Source organism: Pan paniscus, chromosome X (genome assembly GCF_029289425.2).
Source record: "Pan paniscus chromosome X, NHGRI_mPanPan1-v2.0_pri, whole genome shotgun sequence".
Lineage (NCBI taxonomy): Eukaryota > Metazoa > Chordata > Mammalia > Primates > Hominidae > Pan > Pan paniscus.
This window is the reverse complement of record NC_073272.2, coordinates 154,017,047-154,040,680: the sequence shown is the minus strand read 5'-3', so window position 1 is coordinate 154,040,680 and position 23,634 is coordinate 154,017,047. Positions and strand designations below refer to the sequence as shown.

The 23,634-nt window shown below is 51.6% G+C and overlaps 1 protein-coding gene across 1 annotated transcript; it reads right to left on the bottom strand.

Moving 5' to 3' along the window:
• Positions 1–16,993: 16,993 nt before the first annotated feature.
• On the bottom strand, positions 16,994–23,589 carry TMEM187 (transmembrane protein 187). The gene is made up of 2 exons (XM_003804821.6): positions 23,237–23,589; positions 16,994–18,294 (listed from the first exon to the last, which is right to left on the bottom strand). Exon 2 carries the CDS (start codon positions 18,087–18,089, stop codon positions 17,304–17,306), a length of 786 nt encoding a protein of 261 aa, XP_003804869.1. The 5' UTR covers positions 18,090–18,294; positions 23,237–23,589; the 3' UTR covers positions 16,994–17,303.
• Positions 23,590–23,634: the final 45 nt, after the last annotated feature.

Sequence of the window (23,634 nt, the reverse complement as noted above, 5' to 3'; positions counted from 1 at the left end):
AGACCATGAGTCACATATGAAAAGGAATTGCTAGGTGCTAAGCTTCTAAAGGGTCCCTCTAGGTCCCCAGGCTGCTCCATGTGACAGGCACAACCCATCCCCAGTGTAGAACAAATTCTTCTTGCCTTTCATAAGGAGAGGTGTTTGCATAAGATGGAGAGCCGAGTAAGCCCAAGTACAGCAAGAATCGAGTTTTCCCAGCCCTGAGAGGCCCTGGTTGGCTGCAGCCTGATGAGGTGCTAGGTGTGGCCGTCTGGCTTCCCACCCTGTTCTGCGTCTCTGGCTAATTAAACTAAGAACCAAATATGGTCTGTATTTCTACCCATCTGCAGCCACCAGGTGCTAAAAGGGATTCCCAGCTGCCCTGTCTATGGAGCAGCCATTCTTTTATTCCTCTATTTTCCTAATAAACTTGCTTTCACTTTACTGTAAAAAATAAAAACAAAAAACAAAAGGGATTCCCCACCCCCGCCCCGTTTTCCCAATTTCAGCTGTTGGCTGTAGACTCCCCAAAATCACCACCAGAAAAACCTGTTGTTCAGGCAAAGCTGAGTTTATTGGACTCACTGCAAAGAGGAAGAACACTCCCCCGACAGAGCCGGCCTCAGATCACTAGGGAGGAAAGGAGGAGAGAAAATGCCCGAAGTCCGAGCCGGCGTGGGGAGGGCCGGGTGGGAAGCATGGTCAGACTTGGACGGCTGGGTGCAGTCTCGGGCCGGGCTCTGCGAGTCTCATCTTTCAGGAGCATGGGTGTGTTGGTCCTGGAAGCGAATTGACTTGTGCTAGTTCTCAGGATTGTGTGGCAGAGCAACAGGTCCCAGAACTGTTTATCACGGGGATAGGAAGGCACCTCGCTCCCGGCATTGTTGAACACAGGGCTAGGAAACAATGCTGGGTTCAGGCTTCCCAACCAAGATCCCCAGCGGACAACAAAAGGAGGACAAAGGCCACTGCCCATTCCCACTCCCCTACGAGCCCACCAAGATCACCTGTCGGTAAAGTCATTGCTGCCTGCAGTAAGGGAGACTGCAACCTTGCCCATGCCTGAGAAGTTTCTGGAAGGGTGAGGTTAAGGTTCATGTTGGAAAATAAGTACCCTTGGGTTTAAGAACCAGAATGATGCCAGAGCGTGGTGCACACCTGCAGTCCAGCATTGTGGGAGGCCAAGGTAGATGGATTGAGTGAGCTCAGGAGTTCAAGACCAGCCTGGGCAACAGAGGGAGACCTAATCTCTACAAATAGTAATTAAAAAATTAGCTTGTGCACTTCAAAAAAAAAAAAATTAAGAGTAGGCCGGGCGTCGTGGCTCATGCCTGTAATCCCAGCACTTTGGGAGGCCGAGGCAGGTGGATCAGCTGAGGTCAGGAGTTTGAGACCAACCTGGCCAACATGAAGAAACCCTGTCTCTACTAAAAATACAAAAATTAGCCAGGCGTGGTGGTGCACGCCTGTAGTCCCAGCTTCTCGGGAGGCTGAGGTGGGAGGATTGCTTAAGCCCAGGAAGTTGAGGCTGCAGTGAGTCTAGATCTCATCAGTGCACTCCAGCCTGGGTGACAGAGTGAGACCCTGTCTTAAAAAAAAAAAAAAGAAAGAAAGAAAGAAAAGAAAAGACAACCAGGCCGGGCGTGTTGGCTCACGCCTGTAATCCCAACACTTTGGAAGGCTGAAGCGGGCAGATCACAAGGTCAAGAGATCAAGACCATCCTGGCCAACATGGTGAAACCCCATCTCTACTAAAAATACAAAAATTAGCTGGGTGTGGTGGTGCAAGCCTGTAGTCCCAGCTATTTGGGAGGCTGAGGCAGGAGAATCACTTGAACCCGGGAGGCAGAGGTTGCAGTGAGCCGAGTTTGTGCCACTGCACTCCAGCCTGGCAACAGAGCGAGACTCTGTCTAAAAAAAAAGAAAAGAAAAGAAAAAAGAACCAGAATAAGACTCATTACAAGCAACCTGACTGAAACATGATGGACTCGGGCCCCACGTCTTAAGGGGGATTTGGTACAACTCAATGGGGTGGGGGCGGGCGCAGTCGCTGGAAAAATAAAACCATTTATTGCATGTACTTCCAAGTACATGCAAGAAATGAGACTTACTACAAAGACTGGTTACAGGAGTGGTGTCTGACAGTAAAATCAGACAAGAGCAAAGCAAATGACACCCAGTCTCAGATAGGCCCAGTGAAGACAGCCAGAATCTCCTGACTCAAACCTGCCCAGCAGACCAGAGGACGTTTCAGTGGTGCAATCAAGTGATTTACAAAGAATGAGAACTTTGCTTCATCCTTCCAACACGTATTCCTTGTGCGCCACGTCCGGCTAACTTTTTCAATTGCATTGGCCAATTTAACATTGGGAAACGGGAAGAAACAGTGGTGATCCTGGGAATATTGTCTCATTCTTGACTAATGAAAATGCTGTGGTGTTTCACCATTAAGCACAGTACTGTTTGTGGCTTCATACAATCAGCTCATGAAGCTGTCATCTCTGCAGATTTCACTTTTTTTTTTTTTTTTGAGATGGAGTTTCACTCTTGCAGCCCAGGCTGGAGTGCAGTGGAACCATCTTGGCTTACGGCAACCTCTGCCTCCCAGGTTCAAGCGATTCTCCTGCCTCAGCCTCCCAGACAGCTGGGATTACAGGGGCCCGCCACCACACCTGGCTCATTTTTTGTGTTTTTAGTAGAGATGGGGTTTCACCATGTTGGCCAGGCTGGTCTCAAACTCTTGACTTCAGGTGATCCACGTGCTGTGGGCTCAAGTGATTCCCCTGCCTCAGCCTCAGGTAGCTGGGATTACGGGTGCCCACTACCACACCCGGATAATTTTTGCAGTTTTACTAGAGACAGGGTTTCACCATGTTGGTCAGGCTGGTCTCGAACTCCTGACCTCAGGTGATCCACCTGCCTCGGCCTCCCAAAGTGCTGGGATTACAGGGGTGAGCCACCACAGCTGGCCTTTTTCTACTTAGGAAGCTGACGTGGGAGGGTTGACTGGGCCCAGGAGGATGAGGCTGCATGAGCTGTGGTCATGCCACCGCACTCTAGCCTGGGTGACAGAGTGAGGTCCTGTCTCAAAAAAAAAATTTTTAGTGGGCAAAAGATCTGAATAGACATGGCCAACAGGTCTATGAAAAAATGCTCCACATCACTCACCATCAGGGAAACACAAGTCAAAAGCACCATGAGATATCATCTCACCCCAGTTAAAATGGCTTTTAACAAAAAGATGTTTAAAAAAATAACAAATGCTGACAAGGATGCAGGGAAATGGGAACCTCGTACGCTGTTGGTGTGAATGTAAAGTAGCACAGACAGTACGGAGAACAGTATAGTCCAAAAACTACAAACACAACTACCGTATTAGCCAGCAATTTCACTACTTGGTATATATTTAAAGGTATATATTTAAATTTGAAATCACCATGTCAAAGAGATACCTGCACTCCCGTGTTCATTGCAGCACTATTCACAACAGGTAAGAGATGGAATCAACGTAAGAGTTTATCAATGGGTGAATGGATAAAGAAAGTGTGATATCTGTACACAACGGAATCCCATTCAGCCATAAAAGAGAAGGAAATCCTGTCATTTGCAACAAAATAGATGAAACTGGAGAACACTATGTTAAATGAAATAAGCCAGGTACAAAAAGACAAACACCACACAACCTCACTGATATGTAGAAAATAAAAAAGCTGAACTCATAAAGTAGAATGGTGGGTACCAGGGGCTGCAGGGTGGTGGGTGGGGAGGGAAGGATGAGGAGATGTTGGCCAAGGGATTCAAAATTCCAATTAGGAGGAATTCCAATTAGTTCAAGAGATTTGTTGTACATCATCGTGACTATGGTTAATAACAATATGTTGTGTACATTTGGTTATAGTTTATTCACTTCTTTGCTTTTTTTAAGAGTCAGGTGTGAACCCTGAATATCTGAGAGAGGTCTCAGTGAATTTAGAAAGTTTGTTTTGCCAAGGTTGAGGATGGTCCTGACGACGACATGTGCCCGAGGTGGTCAGAGCACAGCGTGGTTTTATACATTTTAGGGAGACATGAGACATCAGTCAACATATGTAAGATGAACATTGGTTTGGTCCAGAAAGGGACAACTTGAAGTCGGGAGGGGGCTTCCAGGTCATGGGTAGATAAGAGACCAATGATTGTGTTGTTTTGAGTTTCTCATGAGCCTCTCCAAAGGAAGCAATCCAATAAGCATTTATCTCAGTGAACAGAGGAGTGGCCTTGAATAGAGTGGGAGGCAGGTTGGCCCTAAGCAGTTCCCAGCTTGAGTTTTCCCTTTAGCTGAGTGATTTGGGGGCCCCAAGATTTATTTTCCTTTCACACAGGTCTCCCTCTGTCACCCAGGCTGGAGTGCAGTGGTGTGATCATGGCTCACCGCAGCCTCAGACTCCTATGCCCAAGCAATTCTCCCTCAGCCTCCGAGTAGCTAGGACCACAGGCTCGCACCACCATACCCACCTAACTTTTGTATTTTTTTTTAGAGACAGACTCACCATGTTACCTAGGCTGGCCTCAAACTCCTGGGCTCAAGCAATCCTCCCACCTCAGCGTCCCACAGTGCTGGGATTACAGGCATGAGCCACCACGCCCAGCCTGGATATTCATGCCTTGATCTGCTTTTGGATGATATTAGCTAATGTTTTTATTTTAGAAATGCCTACCAGTGTTTAACAGCAGTATCGATACTTTTCCGTGTGTGCATGTGTGTGTGTGTCAAGTCTGCAACCAGATTCAGTGAGTCACCCAGGAGTACCTACTGGGTGCCAGACACCGCTGTGGACTCAGAGTGGAGAAGCAAGCAGGACCCACAAGAGTCTCTCTTTGTGACACTAACATTCTCCTGGGGGACAAAGGTTATTCTGGCTTCATAAAGCACATCTGGAAACTTTACTTTCTTTGAAACCCTGGAATTACCTCTTTTTTTTTTTTTTTTTTTTTGAGGCGGAGTCTCGCTCTGTCGCCCAGGCTGGAGTGCAGGGGCACCATCTCGGCTCACTGCAAGCTCCGCCTCCCGGGTTCACGCCATTCTCCTGCCTCAGCCTCCCCAGTAGCTGGGACTACAGGCGCCCGCCACTGCGCCCGGCTAATGTTTTGTATTTTTAGTAGACACGGGGTTTCACCGCGTTAGCCAGGATGGTCTCGATCTCCTGATCTCGTGATCCGTCCACCTCGGCCTCCTGAAGTGCTTGGATGACAGGCGTGAGCCACTGCGCCTGGCTGGAATTACCTGTCTCTTAAAGGCCAGGAATAATTCACTGGAGGATTCACTAGGCCTGGGCTGTCTGATAGCCACCATTTCTTCTCTGCTCAGCTGCTGGTGGGGTGCCCCTACTTCTCAAGCCGCCCCACTGTGGAAATGAAACTGTTCCTTAAAACCCTGAAGGCCAGGCACAGTGGCTTAGGCCTGGAATCCTAGTACTTTGGGAGGTTGAGACGGGTGGATTGCTTGAGCCCAGGAGTTCCTGACCAGCCTGGGCAACATGGGGAGACCCCGTCTCTGTGAAAAGTGACATAATTACATAATTAGCTGGGCATGGGGGCGTGCGCCTGTAGTCCCAGTTATTCAGGGGGTTGAAGTGGGAGGATCACCTGAGCCCGGAGGTCCATGGTGCAGTGAGCCGAGATCGCGCCACTGCATTCCAGCCTGGGAGAAAGGGTGAGACCCTGTCTCAAACACACACACACGCACACATGCACACATGCACACATACACACACACACACCCAAACCTCTGCAGCCCACAGCAGTGTCCAGGTCTTCTCACCTGGAGCCAGCAAGTCCAGGAGTGAAGACATGATGAGAGGCCCCTACAGTCACTCAGGATCTGGTGACATGAGGGCCAGACCCCTGCCCAAACCCTGAATGCACCTTGCTTGGGGTTAAAATGGTTCAAGAGCAAAGGGCCCACTTCCCCGTCCCCCTCCTCCAGCACTTGCCGCCCCCACCCAATGCTCTCTCCTCCGACCACCCTCCCTGCCTTCTCCTGCCCCTCTTCTGCTCCCGTCTGTGGTTCTCCCCACTGAGGCATAGGAAGAGATGCCCATTTCTCATGGGGAAATGCAAGATAAAATCGCACCCAGAATGACTGTCACTGAAGACTGGTCGCAGGGAGCTCTGGTGAGGAGGTGGAGTGCATGAAAGGTTCGCACGCGGCCAGCAGGAGTGTGAAATGGCACAGCCACTTTGAATCACTGTTCAGCAGTTTCTTATCAACTTAAAAACTTCTTTGCAGCAAGATGATCCTCAGTTTGAATCACAAAATAGAAATAAACATTTTAAAAAAGAAAACTGCAGGCCTGTAATCCCAGCACTTTGGGAGGCCGAGGCGGGCAGATCACGAGGTCAGGAGATCGAGACCATCCTGGCTAATGCGGTGAAACCCCGTCTCTACTAAAAATACAAAAAATTAGCCGGGCGTGGTGGCGGGCGCCTGTAGTCCCAGCTACTCGGGAGGCTGAGGCAGGAGAATGGCGTGAACCCGGGAGGCGGAGCTTGCAGTGAGCTGAGATGGCGCCACTGCACTCCAGCCTGGGAGACAGAGCGAGACTCCGTGTCAAAAAAAAAAAAAAAAGGAAAACTGCATCTACCCTAACCAGGGATGCTCATCAGCAAATGAACAGATAAACAAAACTGCGGGTCTCCACATTGTGGAATACTACTCAGTCATTAAAAGGAAGGGAAGGCCGGGCGCAGTGGCTCACGCCTGTAATCCCAGCACTTTGGGAGGCCGAGGCAGGTGGATCACGAGGTCAGGAGATCGAGACCATCCTGGCTAACGCGGTGAAACCCCGTCTCTACTAAAAATACAAAAAATTAGCCGGGCGTGGTGGCGGGCACCTGTAGTCCCAGCTACTCGGGAGGCTGAGGCAGGAGAATCCCTTAAACCCGGGAGGCGGAGCTTGCAGTGAGCCCAGATTGTGCCACTGCACTCCAGTCTGGGTGACAGAGCCAGACTCTGTCTCAAAAAAAAAAAAAAGAAAAAGAAAAAAAAAAAAGAAACCTCCCTCTACGATGCTTCATGTGCCTATTTCTCCCTAGAGTTCTGTCAACTTTTGCTTAAGATATGTAGAGCCTATTTTAACATCATTCCTAAACTGTTTTTGTTTTGTCCCAAAGCCTATTTTGTCTGATGTTAATATAGCCATGGCAGCTTGCTTTTGGTAGTAACTGCCTAGCATTCATTCTTTCACATGTAATATTTCCATGGACATATGTTTGAGGTGTGTCTCTAGTAAACAGCATATGCTGGAAGTGGGGGTTTCCATCCAATCTGACAATCTCCAGAATCTCTGACAATTCCCAATCTGAAGTCCTCGGCAGGGGACTACATCTGCTGTTTGTTATGTCTGTCCCAGCAGAAGCCCCCCCAGTGGGGCCGGCTCGGCAACCTGCACATCTCGGCTCCGTGTGGGTGCTGCGGGCTGAGCTTCTCCACCTGTTGGGGTTGCACCCTATACAGAGCCAGCGGGGAAGGCAGCCTGTCTGGACGGCGAGATGGAGAGCTTCAAGCAGCAGGGCCGGGGAACTCCCTGCGGAAGTTCAGATGCTGGGGGCTGGGTGCAGTGGCCTCCCTGTGTCCACATTTGACCTGTGGCACACCTGAAGGGTGGTTTCCAGGGGCTGCAGGAGGGGGACTGGGGAGTTAGCATTTAATGGGGATAGAGTTTCAGTTTAGAAGGATGAAAAGAGTTCCGGAGATGGACGATGATGTTGGTTGCACCATATTACGAATGTAGGTAACACCACTGAACTAACTAACCACAAAACTGGTTAACATGGTACATTTTATGTTATTATGTATTTTACCGCAATAAAAAACATTGGGCCAGGCACAGTGGCCTGTAATCTTGGCAACTCGGGAGGCTGAGGTGGGAGGATGGCTTGAGCCCAGGACAACTGGACAACATAGCAAGACCCTGCCTCTACAAAAAAAAAAAAAAAAAAAAAGAAAGAAAGAAAGAAAAAGGAAAGAAAAAAGAAGAAAAATTAGCTGAGCATGATGGTGAGCACCTATACTCCTAGCTACCCAGGAGGCTGGGATGGGAGGATCACTTAAGCCCAGGAGGTTGAGGCTGCAGTGAGCTGTGATCCTACCACTGCACTCCAGCCTGGGTGACAGAGCCAGACTCAGTTTCTAAAAAAATTTTAAAAATGAAAAAAATTGAAAAAATATATTTTCAAATGAAATTTGGATCCCAAGTCACAGCGGTCATGGTGCAAGAGCTTCCTGGAATGAGTGAGGAGCAGCTCCAGGCAAAGTCCAAAGCCCCACGGCAAAGCCCACCGCAGCCACTTCCTACTGCTGTGAACTTGGCCATTCAACTTCTCTAAACTGACTTTCGTCCACAGTAAGCCCTCGATCGCTGCTAGCCAGCATGGCCCGAGACAGCGGTGGTGAGGGAGTGGCTCTGCAGAATTACCCATACCAGATTTTATGATGTCGACCTAAAGGAACACACTGAGGTAAAATTAATACAAGGAGAGTGTATTTGGGCCAAATTTGAGGATTGCAACCTGGGAAACACATCCAAACTAAGTTTTGGTAGGTATTCTGAGTTGAGGTGGTTACAAGCAGATATTAAGGACAAAATGAGGAGGCTGGGCCCCGTGGCTCATGTGTGCCATCCCAGCAATTGGGGAGGCTGAGGCAGGAGGATCACTGGAGCCCAGGGGTTCAAGACCAGCCTGGGCAACATGGTGAGACTCCATCTCTACAAGAAATAAATAAGTAGAGGCCAGGCGCGGTGGCTCACGCCTGTAATCTCAACACTTTGGGAGGCCGAGGGGGGGTGGATCACTTGACGTCAGTAGTTTGAGACCAGCCTGGCCAACATGGTGAAACCCTGTCTCTGCTAAAAATACAAAATTAGCCGGGCATGGTGGTGCAGGCCTGTAGTCCCAGCTAATCGGGAGGCGGAGGCAGGAGAATCACCTGAACCTGGGAGGTGGAGGTTGCAGTGAGCCAATAGCGTGCATTGCACTCCAGCCTGGGCGACAAGAGCAAAACTCCATCTCAAAAATAAAATAAAATAAAATATAAAAAATTAGCTGGGCACAGTGGTGCATGCCTGTAGTCCCAGCTACTCTGGAGGCTGAGGCAGGAGAATCGCTTGAACCGGGGAGGCAGAGGTTGCACTGAGCTGAGATCGCACTAACCATTGCACTCCAGCCTGGGTGACAGAGTGAGTCTCTGAAAAAAAAAAAAAGAAAGAAAGAAAGAAAGAAAGAAAAAAAAAAGACTAACTCCAGGTTGGGTGGCTCACACCTGTCATCCTGGCACTTTGGGAGGCCGAGGCGGGTGGTTCACGAGGTCAGGAGATCCAGACCATCGTGGCTAACATGGTGAAACCCCACCTGTACTAAAAATACAAAAAAAATTAGCCGGGCGTGGTGGCGGGCGCCTGTAGTCCCAGCTACTCGGGAGGCTGAGGCAGGAGAATGGTGTGAACCCGGGAGGTGGAAGTTGCGGTGAGCCGAGATTGCGCCACTGCACTCCAGCCTGGGCAACAGAGCAAGACTCCATCTAAAAAAAAAAAAAAAAGACTAACTCCCCACCACTCTCCCCACCCTGTCGACCATCATCCTGTGGTGTGTCTCTGAGTCTGACGACGCCAGGTCCCTCCCAAAAGTGGAATCAGGTACTTTCTGTCCTGGCTTCTTTCACTAATTATGATGTCCTCCAGGTTCATCCATGTGGTAGCCTGCGTAAGGATTCCCTTCCTTTTCATGGCTGAATAATATTCCATTGTGTGGATAAAGCAGATTGTGTTTATCTATGTATTCATCCATGGACACTTGGCCAGCTCTCACCTCTTGGGTGCTGTGAATTGCATCCCTTCAAGCTCCTGCTTTCAACTCCTTTGTGCCTATACCCAGCAGTGGAACTGCTGGACCCTATGGGAATTCTATGTTTAATGTTTTGAGGCAACCTCGATTTTAAGCTGAAAAAGGCAAACAAGGACAAAATGAAACTGTCACTCACTCCTGTCAGATCAGCAGATCACCCCGGTGATCAAGTGCCGTTGAGGCTGTGGTGCAGTGGGAGCTCTGCCCCCAATCTGGCAAGGGATTTGGCAAATTCTACTCGAGTTGAAATGCGAAGCTCTCACACATAGGCACCAAGACGCGTGCACAGGAGCGTGAGACTGGGGACGTGTGCCATCGGTCACGTCCTGCAGCCGGGTGGGGAGGCTCTGCACAATGTGCACGTAGAGAAACACAAGGAGGCTGGGAGCAGGGCCTCAGGCCTGTAATCCCAGCACTGTGGTAGGCCGAGGTGGGTGGGTCAGCTGAGTTCAGGAGTTCGAGACGAGCCTGGCCAACATGCTGAAACCTCATCTCTACTAAGGATACAAAAATTAGCCGGGCATGGTGGTGCACGCCTGTAATCCCAGCTACTCAGGAGGCAGAGGCAGTAGAGTCACTTGAACCTGGGAGGAGGAGGTTGCGGTGAGCCGAGATCATGCCGCTGCACTCCAGCCTGGGTGACAGAGCAAGACTCCATCTCAAAAACAAAACAAAACAACAACAACACAACAAAAAACCCACACACAAGGGCGAGGGCAGCCACACACTACTGTGCATGGGCCACATGCAGGAGAGGCACCGGAGGGGCACAGAATCTTCCAAAGAAACAGACCTGAGCTGGCCGAGATGGTGGCGGCACACGCAAGCTAGCCCGGGCCCCAGTGGAGGTCAAGTGGGGCCGAGAAGAGGCAAGAGCAAAACCAGAAGTCAGCGGTTCCAAAGAGAAACAGACAGCAAAGATCAAAGTGAAAGGCCGGCAATGGAAGGAAAGGCTAGAAAAACATAGAAACAAATCACCTATTGGGTATGAGGCTTACTATTTAATACCTGGGTGATGAAATAATCTGTACACAAAACCCACACAACATGCAATTTGTCTATGGAACCAACCTGCACATGTACCCCCGAAACTAAAATAAAATTTAAAATAATAATAAAATAGGGCAGGCGTGGTGGCTCATGCCTGTCATCCCAGCTACTCAGGAGGCTGAGGCAGGAGAATCGCTTGAACACGGGAGGCGGAGGTTGCAGTGAGCTGAGACTGCGCCATTGCACTCCAGCCTGGGCAACAGAGTGAGACTCAGTCTCAAAAAAAAAGAAAGAAAGAAAGAAAAGAAATAATAATAAAATAAAAACATGAAAGGTTTGAAGGACCTGGCGTGCCACCACAGCAATCACGCTCCAGGGTCACTGAACAGAGAAGCAGCCCCCAGGACCAAGGCAGAGAGGGTTCCATAAACCCGGGTCCCCAAAGACCCCCTTTGAATGGGAAGAAGCGCTCCCCAATCACATGATGATCCGCTGGAGGATACGAACTGGCCAGTGGATATTTACCCGGTATTTCTATTCCCGGAGGCCTTCGGCGTGGGAGGGAAATGCCTCACCCACCTTCGTTCTCCCAGGCTGCAATGAGGCACCTTGCCCAAGCGTGCTGGCATTTCCCTCCCTCACCAAGTGCACTACTTCACTATAGTTACGTAAACCGTCATGTCAGCAATGTGACAGCCGCATTGTTTTCTTTATAAACATAATTTTTAACTATCTAATAATTTTATAATGAAAATTTTATAATAAAAACATCTGAAGCAGCTACAGGAGATGCTGAGATTTAACAAAGTTAGCTGAGGTACAGACAAGTGTTACCTAGACACTCAGAAAACTGCTTTAAGGAAGACCAACCCCAAAAGCTACGAAGAAAAAGACAGACATGCATGACCACATAAATCTTCAGAAGACAAACAATAGGCTGGGTGTAGTGGTTCACACCTGTAATGCCAACACTTTGGGATGCCAAGGTGGGAGGATTGCTTTAGCCCAGGAGTCCGAGGACAAAATGAGGAGGTTGGGTACAGTGGCTTATGCCTGTCATCCCAGCACTTTGAGGGCAAGGCAGGAGTGTGGTCCTGGGCAACACAGAGAGACCCCATCTCTAGAAAAAAAATTTAAGAATTAGGCTGGGCTCTGGCCAGGAGCGGTGGCTCATGCCTATAATCCCAGCACTTTGGGAGGCCGAGGCGGGTGGATCATGAGGTCAGTTCGAGACCAGCCTGGCCAGCATGGTGAAACCCCATCTCTACTAAAAATACAAAAAAATTAGCCGGGCTAATTTTAGCTGTAATCCCAGCTACTTGGGAAGCTGAGGCAGGAGAATTGCTTGAACCTGGGAGGCGGAAGTTGCAGTGAGCCAAGATCGCGCCATTGCACTCCAGCCTGGGCGACAGAGCGAGACTCCGTCTCAAAAAAAAAAAAAAAAAAAATTGTAACTTAATAACAAATAATACATTTCATAGTAATTTTTAAAAAATTTTCCTTTTTTTTTTTTTTAAGAATTAGCCAGGGAGGCTGGGTGCAGTGGCTCACACCTGTAATCCCAGCACTTTAGGAGGCCGAGGTGAGATCACCTGAGGTCGGGAGTTCAAGACCAGCCTGACCAACATGGAGAAACCCCGTATCTGCTACAAATACAAAAATTAGTCAGACATGGTGGCGCATGCCTGTTATCCCAGCTACTCGGGAGGCTGACACAGGAGAATCGCTTGAACCCGGGAGGCAGAGGTTGCAGTGAGCCAAGATTGCGCCATTGCGCTCCAGCCTGGGCAACAAGAGCAAAACTCCATCTCAAAAAAACAAAAACAAAAACAAAACAAAAGAATTAGCCAGGGATGGTGGCCTGCGCCCACGGTCCCAGTTACTTGGGAGGCTGAGGTGGGAAGATCTCTTGAGCCTGGGAGTTGAAGGCTGCAGTGAACCATGATTGCGCCACTGCACTCCAGCCTGGGGGACACAGGGAGACCCTGTCTCAAAAATGCACACACACTACTTTTGGCGGGGGGTCGGTGAGAGAGGGGAAGGGGTCTGAGTTAGTCACAATGAAATCTCATGTCACCCTCATCAGATTGGCACACCATGAAAAAGCACCCACCCTGACATTTGCTGGTGGGGGGCGCAGAAGCCTCTGACATTGCTGCTAGAAATGTGAATCAAGAACGTCACTGGGAAAAGCACTCCAGGGATTTGAAACTGAAGTTCCCTTCAGCCCTACAATCCCACTCCTGGGACCTAACTGGAGAAGGGCCTGCTCCGGGGTGCAGAGGCCAGTGTGTGCAGTTTCTAGCAGACCCTGGCACGTCACCAAGCCAAAATGGGGCCCAGAAAAGCGAATGCATGATAGTGTGTGCCCTATGCTGTATTTTTTTTTTTTTTGAGATGGGGTCTTGCTCTGTCACCCAGGCTGGAGTGCAGTGATGCCATCTTATTACAACTGTGTCACTGCAGCCTGGATCTCCTGGGTTCAAGTGATCCTCCCCACCTCAGCCTCCTGAGTAGCTGAGACTACAAATACACGCCATCAAGCCCAGCTAATTTTTTTTATTTTTGGTAGAGATGGGGTCTCCCTATGTTGTCCAGGGTGGTCTTAAACTCCTGAGGTCAAGCAATTCTTCCTTCTTGGCCTCCCAAAGTGCTGGGATTGCAGGCATGAGCCACTGCGCCTGGCCTAAAACTATTTTTGTTGTTGTTTTTGAGATGGAGTCTCACTCTGTTGCCCAGGCTGGGGTGCAACGGCACGATCTCAGCTCACTGCAACCTCCACCTCCCGGATTCAAGCGATTCTCCTGCCTGAGCCTCCCAAGTAGCTGGGATTACAGGCTCCCACCACCATGCCCAGCTAATTTTTGTATTTTTAGTAGAGATGGGGTTTTGTCATGTTGGCCAGGCTGGTCTTGAACTCATGACTTCAGGTGATCCACCCGCCTCAGCCTCCCAAAGTGCTGGGATTACAGGCGTGAGCCACTGCACCGGGCTTAAAACTATTTTTTTGTGTGTGTGTTTGTTTGTTTTTGAGACAGAGTTTCGCTCTTGTTGCCCAGACTGGAGTGCAATGGCGTGATCTCGGCTCACTGCAACCTCTGCCTCCCAGGTTCAAGCGATTCTCCTGCCTCAGCCTCCGGAGTAGCTGGGATTATAGGCACCCACCACCATGCCTGGTTAATTTTTTTGTATTTTTAGTAGAGACGGGGTTTCACTATATTGGCCAGGCTGCTCTCGAACTCCTGACCTCAGATAATCCACCCGCCTTGGCCTCCCAAAGTGCTGGGATTACAGGCATGAGCCACCGCGCCAGGCCCTAAAACTATTTTATGTGGGGAGAAAATACCCAGGCCATGGCAGCAGAAAGCAGGAAGAAGCCACGTGGAAGCCCTCCTGGCGCTTCTTCCAGGGAGGTGAGCAGAGAGCACCTGGGGCCAGGAGGCGGCATGCCTGGGTTTCTGCTCCTCCTCACTGTAACTTTCAGCCAAGTCAAACTGCTAGAGTTTCAGTTTCTTTATCTGTGAAATGACGGGGCTGGCACAGATGGTTTCTAAGATCCCTCCCAGGCCTGGAACTTCTAAACCGTTAGGTCAAAGGTCGGGGAGAGGCCCCATCTGGCAACCATTGGCTCCCCAGCTGTGCTGGGGGCGCAGTGGAGCAGCGAGACTGAGACCAAGACCGGTAACAGCAACGGTGGCCCTGACAGCCAATCCCCCTGGGCGAGGCCGAGCTCCTCCGCGGACTGCAGAGCTGGAGGGAGGCACAGCCGCCAGCCTCCTTCCTCCAGTGGCTCAGGGGTTGGTGGAATCCGCAAACCCCGGGCCAGGGCTGAGGCACTCTGAGGTCCCGGCCCCAGAAGGGGTGTTCGCCTGGGCAGGAAGGGATGCAGGAAGCTGTGTGACTAATGGCAACTGGCCATACTTGGAGAAACACTAATTTCAAAAAGGGCCTGGGGAGTGCAGGTTCCAGGCCGGGGCCTGCCTGGAGCCTTCTTTGCCACCTGCTCTGCCTCGCGCAGGTTCCAGGGCTTCTGGCTCTGCTTGTGTTGGCTCAGGACGTGGTTGTTGGATTTAGCAAATAACAATCAGAACACCCAGTGAAATCTGAATTTCGGGTAAACAATACTTTTTTAGTAGGAGAAATGTCTCGTGCAACATTTGAGACACGCTTGTGCAAAACCATTGTTCATCGCCTGGCGTATAATCTGGCAACTCTGGCAGGAGAGGGGAGAGCGGAGCCAGGCTTCCTGCAGTCCCTGCCCCTCTGGAGGTGTCCCCTCCACATAAGTCTCTCCTTTGGGTGGGGTCCACTCTTCCAGGTGTCCCACAAAACCGCCCTGAATCACCCCAATCTAGGCACACCACCTGTTTCCCGTGGGACCACGCCTGACCCAGGAGGCTCGCAGGGCTGTTTATTACACAGGTATTGGTAGGAAGAAAAAGTAAAATCGTGATGAGTGCTTGTAGCTGCGAGGTGTGGCATGAAGTCCCAGCAGTCCTCTGTCAATGAGGGAAACAGCTACTCACAGAGAAATCACAAAAGGGGGTCCCCGCACTGCTGGATGAAGAGCCTGCCCCCACCCTGTCTCTGAGCCTGCATGGAAGCCCGCCTTCTTTTCGCCCTCCCTCCAGCCTCTGTGAAGTAAGGGTGGCCTCTCTGGTGATGTGTGCAGCCTCTTCCCTCTTCTAGGGCACATGGTGCTTTCGAGACGACCTCAAATGGAACCAGGCTGTTTCCCAAGCAGGTGCTGTCCTTGCTCTCCCCTGCCAACCACGTGCCCCACCCCCAGGCCCCAAGCCCTGGGTCAGGTCCTGCCATTTGCCCCAGGTCCTTACCTGGTGGCAATGTGCTCAGCCAGCCAGGACAGAACATCCAGCCCAGGTGCCCAGTTCCAGAAACATCTCAGTCATCACAGTCGTGGGCCGAATGCCAACCTCGAGGGCACTGAGCAGGTGCACATGGGTGGCCCATGCTGAGATGCCATTTGGCAGGGACAGGGCATCCTCTCTCCTCTGCCCTCACCTTTGGAGCTGATCACTTCTCCATTTAATTTGTGGGCTTAAAGCAGACCCTCCTTAGTACTTAAGGCTCCAGGGACAAGACTATGGAGTCTGGGATGAAGAGCCCCTGAGTTAAATGACATTACCTGTCTTCAGGAGTCCCCTTTACAGGCCGGGCGCGGGAGCTCATGCCTGTAATCCCAGCACTGGGAGGCCGAAGCGGGCGGATCACCTGAGGTCAGGAGTTAGAGACTAGCCCGGCCAACATGATGAAACCCCGTCTCTACTAAAAATACAAAAATTAGCCGGGCGTGGTGGTGGGTGCCTGTAATCCCAGCTACTCAGGCAGCTGAGGCAGGAGAATCGCTTGAATCCGGGAGGCAGAGGTTGCAGTGAGCCAAGATCACACCATTGCACTCCAGCCTGGGCAACAGAGCAAGACTCTGTCTCGAAAAAAGGAAGTCCCCTTTACAGACCAGATGCCTTCAGATGAAAGGAGGTGAGGCAGGCCTCTAAGTAACATAGTGACCGGCAGGAAGGACTGTCCCGGGAGTAGAGAGGGTGGCACGGAGTCCTCAGTGCCTCTCTGGCTGCGGCTAAGAATGACCCAGCATCCTGACCACAAACTAGAGAGTCTGGGCCTTGGGCTCGAGGGCTCAAAAACTGTTGCCTGCATGAGAAGCACGTGCCGCCTCCAGCACAGTGCCTGATGATACTGTCAGCAGATTGGTTCGCAAGGACCTGGGTGACGGGCAGGTGGGGACTGCTCAGACTGTAGCCACTAAGGGCATCTAAGCCACACCCTGGGTCTGAGGTGAGACCCACAAAGCAACTTTCTGTTGAGAGTTCAACTTTTGACATTTGTGTGTTTCCTCATCTGGATGCACACTGCCTGGTTCCACAGACGATCTGAGGTGATGTGGCTCTCACGTGACCTGCCTACAGTTAACAGTCACAGATGTCATGGGGATAATTGAGTGATTTCCCTATCAGTCTGCTGGGCACGTATTTAGTGTGACTCAGTCTCCCTGAACCCAGCCGCCTCTAAGGACACTCACTGGTACCCCACTGACTGGCCTGCCTCACTGCTGCCAGTCCACACCCACAGCTGACACCCCAAAGATACTCCAGACGATCGCTCTCTGTCCAACCATGAGCATGAGGGGCTTCTTGGTGTCATTTCCACTCCCCTTGCCAATATTTATTTGGAAACATTTCAAACTACAGAAAAGTTATGCAAATTACATCAGGAACACACACATCCCCTGTGCGGAGATCTCAGCACTCCACCCCTCCACACCGAAGCCCGCAGCTTCTCAGGAAAGGGCAGTCTTGTGTGATCAGTGCATATCATCACACGCAGGATGTCTGACACTGGCACCACGCTGCCATCTCAGAGTCCATTTCAATGCTGGGGGTCATCGGTTTTCAGCAGGTTCTTCCCTGGGTTCAACGCGTCTTCCCGCCAGAGGGATGGAATCTTGGGTGAGTGTTGAAATGCGTCAGAAACAAAAACGCAAAGTGGAACTGGAGCACGTCACAGACCTTGGACCAGAAGTGGCCTGTGAGGCACTGGAAGAGACGCCACCGTGCGAGCTGATGGTCACACAGCTTGAGGACCACAAAGCCCAGGCAAGAGAGCACCCCCAAAGCTAAGTAGGTAGCCGAGGTGGTGCTGCCATAGTGCCTGTGGGTGCGCAGCGCCTGCCCCACAGCGGCCACCACGTGAGCACCCAGTGCGACCTCGAAGCCCTGGGGATGCAGCAGAGCGAGGCCATAACTGGCCAGGGAGACGCACTCAAGAGAGAGGAACAGCCAGGGCCGCCAGCCGCGGTCTAGGTAGAGGCACCAGGCCACGGGCCATGCAAAGATGGGCAGTGTGAGCCACTGGTCCAGCACCGCGGCACGGCGCCACTGCGTCCACAGGCGCAGCCACTGCACGGGGCCATAGAGCAGGGCCATGGCTGCGAACACGTCCTTCAGGTAGCGGGGACCCAGCCCCACTGCGCCGCCCCTGTGCAGCCACGACAGCCCCAGCAGCGTGTAGGCGATGTTCACGAGTGAGTTGAACGGCATGGCCAGGAAGGCAGGGAGGCCGGCCACTGGCGCCTCGGCATAGTGCTCATAGCCCACTTGCACGGAAACGCTGTCAAAAATGCCCGTGAACACAGCCACGGCACAGAGGCCACCGGCCACGGCCACGTGCACAAAGGCCTGCCTCCACTCTGGATTCATCTGGAACCGGCGGCGTGACCTGGGGCAGGGAGCTTCAGAGAGCAGCCTTCAATACGCAGCCTCTGTAGAACACTCTGGGCCTCCCGGCTGAGCCAGCAGAAAGAAGCCCCGTGATTTCCGAGGCAGATGCTGCGACCTTGCCCCGAAGGAAGGCAGGAGTCCTGCTGATTGGCTGGCGCCAGCGGAGGAACGTTCTGCCTTTTTCCTTTGTGGTTACAAAAGGAGTGTGGTTAGAAAACAAACCGTCCCCAGCACCGCCTCCATGTTCCTGACCCCCGGCCTCAGGAGCTACCAACCATCTTCACTGGAGAAGCAAATCAGAGTGAAACCGCTGCACACTGACTCTCTCAAGCCTCTAGAATCCTCTATCACCCCTTTCTCCTGGCACCTAGGAAAATCCTGCCCATCGTCCTAGTTTCCTTAAAGCCACTGCATCTACAGACAAGACCTGCCTAGCTCTGTCATTACAACTCAGAATGCGCCTTCCCATGTCAGTGTGTTATAAAAGTGGACGTCTCCAGCCCCAAAGCCCTTTTCACCAAATACCCAGCTGAACTAGAGACCATTAGATGGAGTCCGAGCTCTGGCCTCTGACACAAGGTGGGGGATGGAGGAGGAGGAGGATTCACCGTCTGCCACTCAAGCACCAGGCCGGGAGGCAAGGGGGTGACCCGCACGCTTCCCAGGCCAGCTTCCCTGGCTCACTCGCCTGCCCTCTCCTGAAGTGCCAAGCCCCAAATCACCTTCTTTCCTCAGGCCACCATAAAGCCTTCTGTCTCCTTCAGTCACAGAACCAGAGAGACAATTTAATTACCACTGACTGTCAACTGCTTTGGGGCCAGTGGTGCTGTAAGTGAGCCCTAGTAGCTGAGAAATACATTAATATGGAAGGGAGAAGAGCTTTAATGCTCTGAAAATGACTCCCATCATTAAAGCTCTTCTCCCTTCCATATTAATAAATTTCGCACTCAAGAGGGTGGGCGGGTAGGCGGGCTCAGGGAGAGAGAAGGGTGGGCTCCAGTTCCTGGTCAGCTGATGCCAGACTGTTCAAACCTTGGCTCTCCCACTTACTAACCATGTGATCTTGCACCTTAACTGTCTTGGGCCTCGGTTTGTGCACCTTTTTTTTTTTTTTTTTTTTTTTGAGACGGAGTCTCACTCTGTTGCCCAGGCTAGAGTGCAGTGGCACAATCTTGGCTCACTGCAACCTCCGCCTCCCATGTTCAAGCGATTCTCCTGCCTCAGCCTCCTGAGTAGCTGGGATGACAGGCATGAGCCACCACGCCTGCCCTATTTTATTGTTACCATGCCTGGCAAATTTTTAAATTTTTTTTGAAAGACAGGGTCTTGCTATGTTGCCCAGACTGGTCTCAAACTCCTAGGCTCAAGCGACCCTCTCACCTTGGCCTCCCAAAGTGCTGGGATTACAGGCGTGAGTTACTGCACCCAGCCAATAGTTTTTGTTTTTTTTTTTTTTTGGTTTTGGTTTTTTTTGAGACAGGGTCTCGCTCTGTCACCCAGGCTGGAGTGCAGTGGCACAATCTCGGCTCACCACAGCCTACGTCTCCCAGGTTCAAGCAATTCTCCTGCCTCAGCCTCCCAAGTAGCTGGGATTATAGGCGCCTGCCACCACACCTGGCTAATTCTTGTATTTTTGGTAGAGATGGAGTTTCGCCATGTTGGCCAGGCTGGTCTCGAACTCCTGATCTCAGGTGATCTGGCCGTCTTGGCCTCCCAAAGTACTGGGATTACAGGCTTGAAACACCGCACCCGCCAACAGTTTATTTTTAAATGGCTCAATAATATTCCATCATGTATCTATACCACATTTTCTTTACATATCAATCCACTGATGGACACTTAGATTGCTTCCATATCTTAGCTATTATAAGTAGTACAAAGGCACGAAGAACCTACATTGGGGAAAGGATGGTCTCTTCAATAAATGGCACTGGGAAAATTGGATAAGTATGTGAAGAAGAATGAAAACTAGGCCCCTATCTCTCACCACACACAGTAATCAACTCAACATGGATTAAAGACTTAAAAGTAAGACCTGAAACTATAAAGCTACTAGAAGAGGCCAGCGTGGTGGCTCACACCTGTAATCCCAGCACACTGGGAGGTTGAGGTGGGCAGATCACTTAAGGTCAGGAGTTCTAGACCAGCCTGGCCAACACAGTGCAACCCCATCTCTACTAAAAATACAAAAAGTAGCCGGGCGTGGTGGCGCACATCTGTAATCCCAGTTACTCAGGGGGCTGGGGCAGGAGAAATGCTTGAACCCAAGAGGAGGAGGTTGCAGTGAGCCAAGATCACACCACTGCACTCCAGCCTGGGCGACAGAGCAAGACTCTGTCTTTAAAAAAAAAAAAAAAAAAAAAAAAAAAAAAAGGCTGGGTGTGGTGGCTCACACCTGTAATCCCAGCACACTGGGAGGCTGAGGCGGGCAGATCACCTGAGGTCAGGAGTTCCAGCCCAGCCTGTCCAACATGGTGAAACCCCATCTCTACTAAAAGTATAAAAATTAGCCAGGGTGGTGGCATGCACCTGTAATCACAGCTACTTGTGAGGGTGTGGCAGGAGAATCACTTGATCCCAGGAGGCTAAGGTTGCAGTGAGCCGAGATTGTGCCACTGCACTCCAGCCTGGGTTTCAGAGTGAGACTGTCTCAAAAATAAATAAATAAATAAATACAAATAATAAAATAAATAAAATAAAACTACTAGAAGAAAATGGGGAAATGCTCCAGGAAAGATTTTATGGCTAAGACCCCAAAATCACAGGCAACAAAAACAAAAACAGACAAATGGGAGTATATTAAAGTAAAAAGCTTTTGCACAGCACAGAAGCAATCAACAATGAAGAGACAATATAGGAGAAAATATTTGCAAATGATTCATGCGACAAGCACTGTTTATTTTTGAGGTGCAATGTCCATCTGCCCTACTGCAATTTAGGCCCCAAATGGGTGGGACAGGGTCTGATTCCTTGCTCTTCCTCAGATGCCCAGTGAAGCCCTGCTCCATTTCAATTCAATTATATTAAAGAACAAAGCCAGCACCTCTGCTCCCTTTTACCAGTCCTGTTTGCTGTTTCACTTCTCAGGCAGGTCCTGGGGCCCACCGCATCCTCCTGGGCCTGATTCTCAGCCTTCTTGCCTTGGAGTTCCGTTGCTGAGGAGGGCCACCAGGCTTGGCATGTGGGTGCCCCATTGCCCTCTGAAGCATGGTGTTGCCACACATGAACCACAGTCCTCACTATCACTCCATACGTCCTTGCTTCACACAAGCCTGCCATCTCAGCATGGGGCACCCGAACTCCTCCTGCCCCCTCCTCCCAGTCAAAAAAGCCTCTGGGTCCAGGGGTGTGCACACCGCAGCCCCAGCATCTTTGAGCAGCCCTGGATGGGATCATGTCTGCCCTGGCTTTCCACCCTTCCATGACCAGCTTCCCATTCCACGTCCTGGATCATGTCCCAAAGTCTTGGCCAGATTTAAGGTGCCATCCCCATCCAGCCCTGTGAGCTCCTCAGGCCCAGCTCTGTCCTGGAAGCCCTTTGCCCACTTCGCCTGGCCATTGCCCTTGACTCAGCTGTCATTTCCTCTCAGGCACTTCCCCGTTCAGCTCCTGACTCCAGCTGAGACACCAGCTGAGGCCCCGCCTGGCGTCTACAGGTCCTTCCCTGCACCCACCTAGGGCCCCATGGCACCCATGCTAGTCTGACCCTCCTGCCTGCCAGCAAGCAGGGCGGAGAGCTGGAACAAGAGTCAAACACTGTCAACTTGATCGAGGAAGAACTCCAGGAAGGGCATGGAAAGCAACTCCTCTTTCCGGCTGCAGGGGTTCAGTCTATCTGACCCGGGGTACGGGCTGACAGTGACAATGTAATCAAAGCACCTGTCCAAGACCCCCAGGAAAACCGAGCTGGTTACCTTATAGCCTAGCTTCCCTGTACCTTTGAATTGCCATGATCCTTATTATGTGACACTCAAATCTCGTCACAGCTTCCCCCAGCGCCTGGCATGAGAAGGCCAACACCTCAACAGCACTGGCCCCTGGGTCTGGGGTCTTTCAGGGAAGCCCTGGGAAGCCTGACAATCTCCTGGCTAAAGGCCCCAGACTCTCCCGCACGCGTTTAAACAGCAGGCACTGTCACCTCCAGGCCTTTAGCATTTATGGTTAGTTATGTCCCCCGCTCCGCATGACCTTTCTTGCTGTCTTTCTGTGGATAAAGGAATATCAATTAACATTAATTTAGCTTCTGGACTGATTCCAGGCAAGGCCCTTGGAAACCAGCAGCTGCTTTTGTGTGTGTGTGTGTGTGTGTGTGTTTTTGAGACAGGGTCTTGCTCTGTCGCCCAGGCTGGAGCAGTGGCGCGATCTCAGCTCACTGCAGCCCTGAACTCCCTGGCTCAAGCCATCCTCCCACCTCAGCGTCCCAAGTACCTGGGACCACAGGCGTGTGCCACCATGCCTCCGGGGTCTCGCTATGTTGCCCCGGCTAGGCTCAAGCAATCCTCCCACCTCAGCCTTCCAAAGTGTTGGGATTACAGGCATGAGCCAACGCATCGGGCCTTAGTTTTCTCATTTACCATGGGTGGGGGACTTGGGGACATATGTGAGGTAACTAGCCAAGGTCACAAAGAGCAGGTGGTGGCACAGACAGGGAAGAATTCTTCTCTTTGTCCCTTCTCAAATGGATACTTCCAACTGCATGAACTAAAACACAGACGATTACAAAATACATGTAATATGTTGAGAGGCGACTTTAAAAATATTGTTGAAAATGTGTGAGAGGGTGACGTGTGCTTCTTTACTAACGCATTAAATTACAAGGTCTTCCAGCAGGACGCATAACTTCAGTAACTTCAAAGTAATAATTCTGCCCGCCGGTAGATCTGGTAGATCTTGTAATTTAACTGAACTTCTAGAAGTTTACAACAAAAGCCATAGGCTCTGACAGGACCTGTCTGTCCGTTTCTACTGGCGACTGCCGCTCCCGGGCAGCAGCTTGGGTCCCCGCGCTGCGGCCTGCGCGTGGCAGGGCGGATGCCGCCGCCGCCGCGCCCGGGCGGCCTCCTAGAGGAGGCGAAACGTGGGGGCGAGGCCGGGACCCACCTCCCAGGGCTGCGGTGAGCACTTACAGTATTGGCGCGAAAAGGCCAGCGATCACCATACGGGTATTTCGCCTCACTCGCCTCGCTGGGGGAAATTCAAATCTCCGAAAAGGGAGGACCCGAGCAGCGCCGGTGCGCCTGCGCGCAGGGCGGGACTCGAAGCCTGGGAAGCGGGCGGGGCGAGGTGACGCGAGATGACGCGGACGCCTCCCGCGGTCGCCCGCCCGGCTCATGCGCCACCGGCCCGACTGCGGGCCTCTCGGCAGTGGGGGCGGCCGAGCGCGCGGCGGTCTGGGGCGCTCGGCCCGGCTCATTTTGCTGCGGCGCGGGCGGAGGCGGTGGCGCCCGAGGGCGGGACCCGCAGCCTGTGAGCCTGGGAGCGGGCGGAGGCTCCACCCCCGGGCGCCGGCGCTCGGCTGCGTCGC